This window comes from Planococcus citri, chromosome 1 (genome assembly GCF_950023065.1).
Source record: "Planococcus citri chromosome 1, ihPlaCitr1.1, whole genome shotgun sequence".
Taxonomy (NCBI): Eukaryota; Metazoa; Arthropoda; class Insecta; order Hemiptera; family Pseudococcidae; genus Planococcus; species Planococcus citri.
In genome coordinates, this window is record NC_088677.1 from 38,880,670 (window position 1) to 38,891,590 (window position 10,921).

The 10,921-nt window shown below is 35.2% G+C and overlaps 1 protein-coding gene across 4 annotated transcripts; it reads left to right on the plus strand.

Moving 5' to 3' along the window:
• Window positions 1-1,728: 1,728 nt before the first annotated feature.
• LOC135831841 (vigilin-like) lies at window positions 1,729-10,731 on the plus strand. Of its 4 annotated transcripts, none has more exons than XM_065344647.1 (23): window positions 1,729-2,070; window positions 2,539-2,804; window positions 2,872-3,087; window positions 3,402-3,608; window positions 3,972-4,187; window positions 4,264-4,447; window positions 5,014-5,144; window positions 5,222-5,405; window positions 5,487-5,593; window positions 5,690-5,834; window positions 5,914-6,089; window positions 6,163-6,294; window positions 6,372-6,521; window positions 6,605-6,739; window positions 6,822-7,049; window positions 7,381-7,605; window positions 8,222-8,360; window positions 8,480-8,634; window positions 8,709-8,837; window positions 8,931-9,041; window positions 9,136-9,330; window positions 9,423-9,641; window positions 9,725-10,731. In XM_065344647.1, exons 2-23 carry the CDS (start codon window positions 2,613-2,615, stop codon window positions 9,965-9,967), a joined length of 3,819 nt encoding a protein of 1,272 aa, XP_065200719.1. In that variant the 5' UTR covers window positions 1,729-2,070; window positions 2,539-2,612; the 3' UTR covers window positions 9,968-10,731. The 4 variants fall into 4 exon arrangements, with proteins under 4 accessions (XP_065200719.1, XP_065200718.1, XP_065200716.1 ...); XM_065344646.1 differs by lacking the exon at window positions 1,729-2,070 and adding an exon at window positions 2,072-2,195; XM_065344644.1 differs by lacking the exon at window positions 1,729-2,070 and having other exon boundaries at window positions 2,099-2,804.
• Window positions 10,732-10,921: the final 190 nt, after the last annotated feature.

The following is a 10,921-nucleotide window of genomic DNA, read 5'->3' on the forward strand; positions in this document are numbered from 1 at the left end:
CATAATAAACACTGCTATGCGTTTTCTGATTTTATATCAGCTGCTCTCTGCTCAGAGTCACTGCTACTTCCCTTACTGCATTTAGCACTGAAGAGGTAGGTAGTCTGATTGCTATGATTTAATTTAAACACTCTATCAAAATTGCACTTTGTTGCCTTGATATCAAAATTTGAAATCTGGGGAAAAAATAATTACGGTAATTTGATTTGATTAATAATTATTTCAAGTTGCGTAAGTGATCTCTGTGCACTCAAGTTTGAAGTTTGTAAATAACATGGGACTTACTTTTCAATCTTCAATAATCGAAATCGACATTGTCCAGTGTCCATCATTATAAAAGCTGCCAGACCATATCAACGTGAAGCTCATGTCAGGTAGTAGGTACCTACTCAAAAGTCAAATCAAAGTTTAAAAGTCATGAAGTCATGGACACCACGGAGGGTGAAAAAATGGGTGTTTTGAATTCTGACTCATTATTAAACCTTTAAAAGTTGAAACTACCGATCCCTACCTAACGTTTTGTTTCAATCAATTCAATAATTCAATATCCTCATCTCACGGTGTGTATTATGTATAAAAGTCATTTCATTTTGGAAGATTACAATATTGTAGGTTCTACCGTTCTAGTATGTAGTTAATAGGTAGGTAGGTCTAGGTATCATTCTCATAATCTTATGTATCATTAAATAGAAAATTGTAATACTGGAATAGTGATGAGATGAGCACAGGGATGCGAACAGAAAAAAATTTCAAATTTCTAAAGGTTGAAGGTTCCAGTTGAAAGTTACAGGTTAATTACCCAAAATTAAAAATTTGGGTTCCTGGTTAGTGGTTATAGGTTAAAAAATTTTCAAAATGCGTGAATGTAATATGTGGCCAGGGATCGCGGAGCGGAGCGGAGGTGGAGGGTAGGAGCCCCCCGGAGGGTACGTTTTTTTGGACTTGCTCCGGGAGCCGGAGCCGCAGCCGGAGCAAGAGCCGCAAGAGGTACTTGAAATTTTTCTACTGGAGCCGGAGGTGGAGGCGGAGGCACTTACAAAAAACCCCCGGAGCCGGAGGTATTTTTTTTCAAATAGTCGGAGGGAAGGCTCTATAACCCCCCCCCCCTCCACGACCTCCGGTGGCGGAGCGGGAGGGCAGGAGCCCCCCGGAGGGTATCCCTTTTTTGGATTTGCTCCGGGTGCTTACAAAAAAGAAAAAATCTCCGGAGCCGGAGGTATTTTTTTTTCAAATTTGGGAGCCGGAGCTGGAGGTGGAGGCACTGACCCCCTCCCTCCACGATCCCTTAATTGTGCATTGCTTGGTATTATTATTTATTCAGCTCTGTAACAAAACAATACAATACATATTGAATATACCAATAGCGAACCTTCGGATGAATGAACGATTTTGAACCCATTTCTGTGAATTGTGAAATTTCAAATTTTTAAAAATACTGCCCATTTTATTTTTTCAAAAATAATAATAATTAACAAGTCGTAGCAGTAGCGGTAGGGTTTCTTGTCTTGTTTCTTCTCTTCTCATTAGTCATTTTTTGAAAAACGGCGGGAATTATTGAATTCTCCACCAAATCCAACCAGTAGCGCTATCAAGTGTCACAAAGTGAAATAGAAGTTTACCACTTTTTACTTTTACCAGGCTCTGAATTTTAACTTAACAAAAACAAGAAGAGCCAGTCATGCTGATTTTCATGGTGCTGCCTGCTGCATGTGCTGCAGCATCTCACTTTTCACATAATGGATCATTGATGTTCATTTTACCGTCAGCGTTTAATGGACTTGTGGAGAGTAAAATTTTGGTATGATAATTTTTGATCGTTATTCCATGAAATTGAAGTCGTGATAAATTGTTCGCAGAAGTCCTAGACTACTTTACAGTTTTAGTGGACTGCTACATAAGCGGCAACTCGGCAACTTAGCAACTTCGTTTCGCGTCAGTGGAACGAAAATGATAAGAAGTTGCTCGGTTATTGGCTGGAACTAGCAACCAAATCAAAATTTTTTGATTTGGTTGCCAAGTTGCCAGTTGCTGGTTGCTAGTTGCTGCTTATGTAGATGTCGACTTAACCCAGTAAGTACCTTACCTAAATTTCTATTCATTCATACCCTCAACTAGGTATCATATCGTGTGAATATTGCATGACACGTCGACTTGACTTGATGGATTCAATGTGCTGAATATTCCTAGTTTTGCTAGTATGGTTTGATTTATCGTGTTACTGGTTATTCTTTATGTTCTTTACCTGTTTTAAAATCACTATTTTATGTAATTATGTTCCACTTTATCTTTCAAGTTTTTCTGGCGAACAGCTCATACTTCCATACCTCCGTTTGGCACTCGTGTTCTCTTATACAATCCTTTCTTGTATGATCCCGATGTGCTTTTTTCTAAATTTGGTTTCGATCTTCAAATGAGTATTTTTATACAACGTTCTGTGATTTTCACATTCTTACTATTGCATCATTTAAACTTCACGCAAAATCTGAAATCATGAAGATATGAAATCGTTTTAGTTATCGTTGTCAATTTTTTTTACAGTGATATTGCAGATGAGAGTTTTAAACTGCTCGGAAAACAGATTTTAGCATTTTGTGGCATCATTCAACGCGAAAATGAACAGTAACGAAGAACCGAAAACTTTGCATTCGGGTAACCCAGCTTACAGCTATGAAGAAGTGTTCCCTGCATTGCCTGGAGGCTTACCAGGAATCAATGTGCAAAATGGTCCTAATCCTGTGAATCAGGCGGTCATCTCTAATAATCAGCATAACAGGATGAAGATCAATTCTACCGAAGTGACTCAGGTATGTGAATCGTATGTTTTTTCATTTCTTCATTCCCTGTGAATTTCATTGGATCTTATTCAGCTAGGTTTTCTGCGTGCCAGCCGAAGAAAGAAAGTACGACCATAGTGAAAAGTTCGGTGAAAGCGAATCTTTAAGAACGTGTACGCAAATCAGTAAGGAGACTGGTGCTCGTATTGAAATTAGTACTTCGAAGGATAAATCGTTGACATTCTTGATTACTGGAAAGGTGCCAAGTGTGCAGGAAGCTCGTCGCAAAGTTTTGATCAATTTTCAAACTCAGGTGAATTATTATTCTTTCATAATATTCCCAATTCTAATTTTTCGGACAACTGTCACGTAACTATGTGTTTGGTTATTCCGTGAAAACTTGACTGTGTATGTACATGTTTCAATATTGTTGCAGCTGTGTAATTACTGTTATATGTACAATGTACATATTATGATACAGTTGAAATACCCTTTCTCGTTAACTTATTATGCGATATTCTATTTGTCTATTGATAAGTTACGAATTTTATAACAGTTATAGCGTCCCATCTCGTTTAATTGCAGTAAATTTGGTTCTTATTGAAAGCATTATGTTTTCAATTTCAGGCGAATATCTCTATCAGCATCCCCAAAGAACATCATCGTTGGATTTTGGGTCAGAAAGGACAAAGATTGAAGGATTTGGAAAAAAACACTGGAACCAAAATTAGCATACCGGCGATCAATGATCCTTCTGATAAAGTCACCGTTGTTGGAACGCGAGAAAGTATCGAAAAAGCGGTTCACGAAATTCGTGTTATTTCTGACGAACAGGTACATGGAATTTTCTTTGCTTCTGAAGGAAATTGATGACAATTGTTTCGTTGTACGATTAATCACTAGTGACATTATTGGAATTTATCATGAAAATTGTAAATACTTGTATGTATGATATGTGACTTGAAACATTTGAATATTGATAGAGTGTTAGTAATGTTATCATTTTGGTCAAATTATCTGCTTCGCAGTTATTAAAGTAAGAAGGTTGCGTCAAAAATTTTAATAGAGAATATAAATCTACCTGTGGTTATTTGAAACGATGTCACATTTTTCAAACTCGAGTAGTGCCTGTGATGCAGCCAATTAATATTTTAGTTTTGCGTTGATGTATTTTCTCATGTACCGTATGAATTTTAGTCGAAGAAAGCATTTGTCAGAGTAAACGTACCGAAAATCTATCATCCTTTCATTACCGGCGGGAATAATGATAAAATCAACCAACTGAGCCATGAAACTAATACTAGGATCAATGTGCCTCCGCCTTCAGTGGATAACACTGAAATAACCATCACTGGAGAAAAAGAAGGGGTTTTGAACGCTAAAAATCGAATCATGCAGATATATCAAGATATGGTAGCTATTATTGAATGTACCTGTATGTTTCATTTTTTTTGTGTTTGTATGTATAATCCTTGTGTTATTTTTATAGGAAAAAAATTGTAAAAGTATTAGCGTCGAAGTTCCGAAATGGCAACATAAGTACGTAATCGGACACAAAGGCTCTACTATGGCTGAAATCTTACAAGAAACTGGTGTTAGTGTAGAAGTACCTCCGACTGACGTCGTCGGTGACACCATAACTTTACGCGGACCATGCCAAGCTCTTGGAGATGGTAATATAAATTTTCTTACTTAAACAAAAAACTGTAAATATTGGAAAAATGTTTCAAGCCCAAATTGATTTTCCCACAATCCTGGGCTATTGCAATTATAAATGAAGCTTCACTTAAAAAAAATCCTGAAATGTCTTATTGTTATTACCATAGAGAATGCGTCGTGTTTGCTTCAGTATTCACGTGTTATTTACTTTTGGTGTAGAGGTACATACATCAGTAAAAATTACCCTCCTTAGCGCGTGTAAATTGCATCGTTGTTAATTTCTTTGAATTGATTATTGAGGAAGGTATTATATTGAGCTAGCATTGTGTTTAATTTTTGTCCAACAAGGTAAAAGTAAGAAAGGGGCTCACATGAGAGAAGGCGAGAGAATGTGCAATGAAATTATAGTAGACCGCAATGTGTTTTTAAAACGTAGACAATGAGCTAAGTTGTAACCGATTACATTACAATTCGAAGGGAGAAAATGAAAAAAAGCGTTGTTTTGATGACTTTTTTACATTTTTTTTTGTCGAATATCTGCTGTTGGAAATGTGTACCCTGTATCGTTTGTTTCTTTCAGCTTTGAAATATTTATTTGACAAGGCAACGAGTATGCAATGTGTTGAAATTGATGCTCCGTCTCATATCCACAAATTGATAATCGGTAAAAAGGCTGCGTTTATCAAAGAATTGCAGGAAGCCTATAAACAAGTACATATTTTGAGATCTTTAACTTACATTGAAACAAATCTGGAGTTTCGGTAACTTTGAATTTTGGTGGTTTTTAGTGTCATGTGGAATTCATTGGTGGCAGTGATAAAATCAGAGTCGAATGTTTACCAGACGTCATAAACGAGGTAAAGCATAAGTTAGAAGAAAGAGTCCATTATTATTTACACGAGTACGATATTGTTGAAATCGATGTCAATCCGAAGCATTTCAAACATATAATTGGAAAAAGCGGAGGAAATGGTGAGTGCAGATGATCACTTATGTATAGGTATTTGAAATAATATTATTAATTTTTTTCTGAAACTTTCTTTTTTTTCACAGTAAACAGATTGAAAAATGATAATGATGTTTCGATTACGATTACTGATGATATTAAAAACAGTATAAAAATTGAAGGTGCTAAAGATGATGTTGCTCAAGTCAAACATGTAAGTTGAGCTCACTTCAAAATTCAATAAATAGGATTTAAAAAAAAAAAACCAAAAAAACAGCAATTTCTGATCGAATCGATGGTTTTTATTTAGGAACTAGAAGAACAAATTAGAAAATTGGAGAACGAACTAGAAATTGAAATTCGCGTTGATCAGAGACACCATAGGACATTTAGTGGAAATAAACGCAGAGAAATGCAAGATTTGTACAAAGTTGTTATAATTTTCCCGAATGTTGGTGAGTTGCTGCAGATTTATATCGTTTCATAGATGATTTTATTCGTCGATATTTATTTTGTTCGCTTTATTTCTCTAAGCTGAGACTAGCGATGTTGTGAAAATCAAAGGACAGAAAGAAGACGTTATTAAATGCAAAGAATATATTCTGAAATCAGTTGAAGAATTGGATGAAAATAGCTACACCTTGAAAGTTCCAATTTACAAACAGTTTCACAGATTCGTGATTGGACGTGCTGGAGCCAACATTAGGAAGGTGTGAATTTTTGTAGTTTGTAATTATTTGTGGAAAATTGATGGGTTAGAGATTTAAGATTTTGTATTTTTAGATACGTGACGAAACAAGTACTAAAATTGATCTTCCATCGGAGATAGATAAAAATGATACAATTACTATTACGGGTAAAAAAGAAAACGTCGAAGAAGCTCGAGATAGAATTCTTAAAATACAAAAGGAAATGGTAAATTCACCTCGACTGATTTTTTCAAACTATTTCTGAATTTGCTATACAACAGTGTTTTTATTTTGAAATTTCAGGAATTGGTTCACGGAATATCAGAAGACCCGTCTAAACCGTTACCAGACGTTACTAATGAGAAACCCCAACCGACTATAACGATTGAAATCAAAGCTAAACCCGAACACCATAGATTTTTAATTGGCAAAAGTGGCTTGAAAATCAAAAAGGTACTGTAATATTCTGGCATGTTTTCGTGTTTTTCCTTCAATTGTTATCGTAATGTTCTATCAAAATCAATGATTTATTCAAGGTGCGTGACTTAACTGGAGCCCGTATTACTTTTCCGAATGAAGGCGATGAAGATAAAGAGCGTATCATAATCCATGGTAAAAAAGACGCCGTTGAACGAGCGAAGGAGGAATTAGAATTGATGATAGAACAGATCGTAAGTGCACAGAAATATTCGAATTGTTGTGTAGTTTCGTTTGGGTGGAATTTTCATCACGAATTGCATTTCCTTTGCTTAGAATAATACCGTCGAAGAAGTTGTACACGTGAATCCGAAATATCACAAGCATTTCATCAGCAACCGCGGAGAGCTTATTCATAGAATTAGCGAAGATTGCGGAGGTGTTACCATATCATTCCCTCGACTGTCTAGCGCTGGACCGAATGAATCCAAAGTTATCGTGAAGGGAAAACCGAACGGTGTCAAAGAAGCAATTAAAAGGATTGAACAAGAAGTTCAAGAATTGGTATGTGTACTACATATTAGTGGACGATTGATCTTTTATGTAGTATTATCTATGTGCAATTGTCCTCCGGTCCTATTGGAAACTGTCAGTAAAGTAGTTGCCATTGGCCATCTAGTGGTGAGCATAAGAATTTGGAAAAATACGGAGAAAATTCTAGTATTATACGCATTATTTTTATTAAGAATTGTGGTAAAGATCGTCTTGACTTACAATCAGAGAAAAAAGTGACAGTTGCTAATATCACCATTGAGTTCAACGTTCGCTTTTTCTGATTTTTCTCCATTAAATGGTAGCATTAATCATACTATAGTGATTAGGGTTAATTGTTTAGGACAAATTAGAAGACGAAGTGCATGTAGCACCTCGGCACCATAAGCATTTTATGTCGCGTAAAGGTAGAGTCTTACAAAGTATTGTACACGAATGCGGTGGAAGTAACCGGGTCACGATATCTTTTCCTCGAATCGATATTAAAGACTCGAGAGTGGCTTTGAAAGGACTAAAAGATGCCGTACAATTAGCTAAAAGAAGAATTTTTGAAATAGTGAAAGATTTGGTAAGCTGGCGACTTTGTTTGAATTATAACGTGTTGCTGCTTAAGTCTGCTGGTATTGCGCAGTTTTTTCTTCTTACCGTTATTCTTTTGGCAGCATTGCGTGTTTGTAGTTTTGAAATATAAGTACCTGAGCCTTGAAAGAGTTCATGAGAAATTTATTTTATTATTTTTATTTGATATTGTGCTTCCTTAGATGCAGCATGTTTGCGAGTTTTTGGTAAGAATTACAAAGAGAGCTGAATTTGTATTATTCTTTTGGATGCAATAGGTTTCGCATTGATGGTTTTACTTTTATTCTAGCTGCTGAAATAGTGATTTTTTTTTTACAAATCGCTTTTCAAAAGTTTGCTACCAATTCTTACAGAACTTGAACATGGTAAACGCTTGATCAAACATTCTTTTTCTGTAGAATGTGTAGATTTCGTTTTTTCAGTTTTACGTTATCTCCGCGAGAGTTTTTATTTGAATTTAAAATTTTTGTGGAATTATTACCGTGCACGTAGGTCGTAGATCCATATCGACAATTATTTTCTTTATTTCATTGATATCCTTATGGACGAATTCCATAATTTTGTAATATATAGTCGTTTTCTACGTGTTTTTTTTTTCTTTTCAGGAAGAGCACGTTACGATCGAAGTTTTCATACCAAATAGAGATCATAAGGTTCTGATCAGATCGAGAACTCCACCCACAATCAATGACATCGAAAGACAGAACAATGTTAAGATATCGTTTGCTGACAGGATCAGCGGAGGTTAGTATTGAGTTTTTATTTCATGATAGATTGTGGCAATTCATGCGAATCAAAGAACTGCGGATCATTTATCATTATTATGTTTGGTATCTAATATTATCGTATTTTGTACTCTACAGATAATTACCAGCAAAATGGAATTTCTGATATCAACGGACATGCAGACGATAAAGATCAGGCTAGGCCTTGCGATATTGTTTACATTACTGGTAAACCAGAAAATTGCGAAAGTGCAAAGCAGAGTCTTTTAGATATTGTTCCAATTACTATAGAGGTAAATTTTGAGACAAAAGAGTGCTGAGATACGTGTTTAAAATATACGGCATTTCAAATATTCTATTTTTTCAGCTTAATATACCTTATGGCTATCATGGTTCGATTATCGGACCTAGCGGGAAATTGATTCGCGAAATCATAAATGCGCATGACGTACAGGTGGATGTACCTCATATTGACAAGAAATTAGATTTAATTAAAGTAAGTGTTTCTGGTGGTTGCGATTAATACCGATCACTTTATATAATCAATGTCTCAACGATATGGTAATTCATAATTTACGTATTATTACAGATAAGGGGCAGACCGGCATCTGCAGAAAAAGCGAAGGAAGCTATTCTCAGGAGACAGAAAGAAATCGACGATGAACGAGTAGAAAAAGAATTGAGAAGCTATGCAGTGCAGGTACCTGCTTTAACACTGATTCCTTTCTATCGTTTTTTGTTTTCGTGTTTCTTTGCGCTGCTATAATTTATGAATTGTTGAAAATGGTTCACAGTTAGACGTAGATCCGGAATATCATCCGCAAATAATTGGACGTAAAGGCGAAGTTATCAATAAGATGAGAAATGACCACAAAGTCACAATAAGTTTACCAAAAAAGGAAGATCCAAATAATATCATATCGATTACTGGGTTACAAAAAGATGTGGAAGCCGCGAAAGAGGATATACTCTGTATAGTTCAACGTTTGGTTAGTTACTCAATGAAATCTCATCACTTTTATTCTGCCTTATTCGAATGATCGAATTATTACGAATAAATTTTTTCGATGATATTTTGCAGGAAAGTCGATATCGCGAAGAAGTTAACATCGATCGTCGCGTTCATCCTAGAATGATCGGAGCTAAAGGTCGGCAAATCAGGAAGATAATGGAAGAATTCGATGTTGAGATCAGATTCCCTCGCAGTACGGATACTAATCCCGATACTGTTGTGATATTCGGTGATGAAGATAAAGTCGCTGATTGTAAAGATCATCTGTTGAGTTTGGAAGAAGACTTTGTAAGTTCGCTGAAAATAATTTTGTCGTAATTGGAAAATAAGACTGTTCAAGATAAGCACTAAAATATGTACGGTTTTTACAGCTTCAAAATGTTCGCGATGACGTGAGAATGCCAAGTACCGCAGATATGATATTTGACGGTACCAGAAGTACTCGAAATGATCGTGATGAAGCAGGGTTCTTTGTGAAAAATGCCCCTTGGGATCCTAAAGCACCAGATACGAGCAGTATTGCGGAGTTTCCGTCATTTGGAACCGTCGACAATAGTAAAACTTTCGCTAAGACAGGGTCCGAATCGAAACCTGCTTGGGGGCCACGGCGTTAATACGTTATAGTGCCTTTTTCTTTATTTTCTCTAAGTTAGTTTTTTTTAAAAATTAAATTAAATTACCTACATATATAATACATAATAACTTCCATTTTAGAAATAGTACCGTGGTTGACTGATGACCAATGGTGACTTTTCGAAAAGTACGTAGTGAGAACGTTTTGCAGGGATAGTGTCTTGTTTACTATGTAACGATTAGAGAAATAGTATTTTTTTTTAATGGAAAAAAAATTTGCATTTACGTAATTTTTTTCTCAAAATTAAATTTTTTAGTCTACTTATCAACGATTTAGTTATTTAAATTTATTGTTTCTTGTAATATGTATATGAATTTATCTTTGTCAATGAATATTTTCTGTGAAGTACTACGAATCTTGAAGAATGAAGATGTGTTCACTTTTTCATTTCTTTTCCCTGTGAAATAAATTAGTCGTTCGTTGCGTTTGGCTTAGCATATTTTTACCATGTATTTATTACTTACCTTAATATTTTCCTTTATTTATTTTTTAAAACGAGTTTATTATTTTTATGCCAATATTTCGTATAATCGTTCGAGCACACAATTTTTGATATTTCATTTATACAGAATACTTTTTTTTGCAAATCAAACCGAGTTACGCTCGCAAAATGTTTGTTTTGACAGTTTTTTTTTTTGTTACCTGTTTGTTTACATTTTGAACCGTGTACATGTACGTGCTTTTTAAAAAAGTTCTATTGATAAATGTAATTTGAAAAAGAAAATAAACGAGATTTGTTAATGATTGAATGATACGATGAATTGATGTAAATATGACGAAGATGCAAAACGTAATCGTGAGGTGCAGCTTAGCAGTGCTGAAATTTTTTTGTCCAGCGGCAAGAAAATGTCTCGATGTAAAGATAAAGTTTACAATTTTCATTTAATTAATCACTTGAGATTTCTACTTCGAGAGGCGGGGGAGGGGTGTTTTC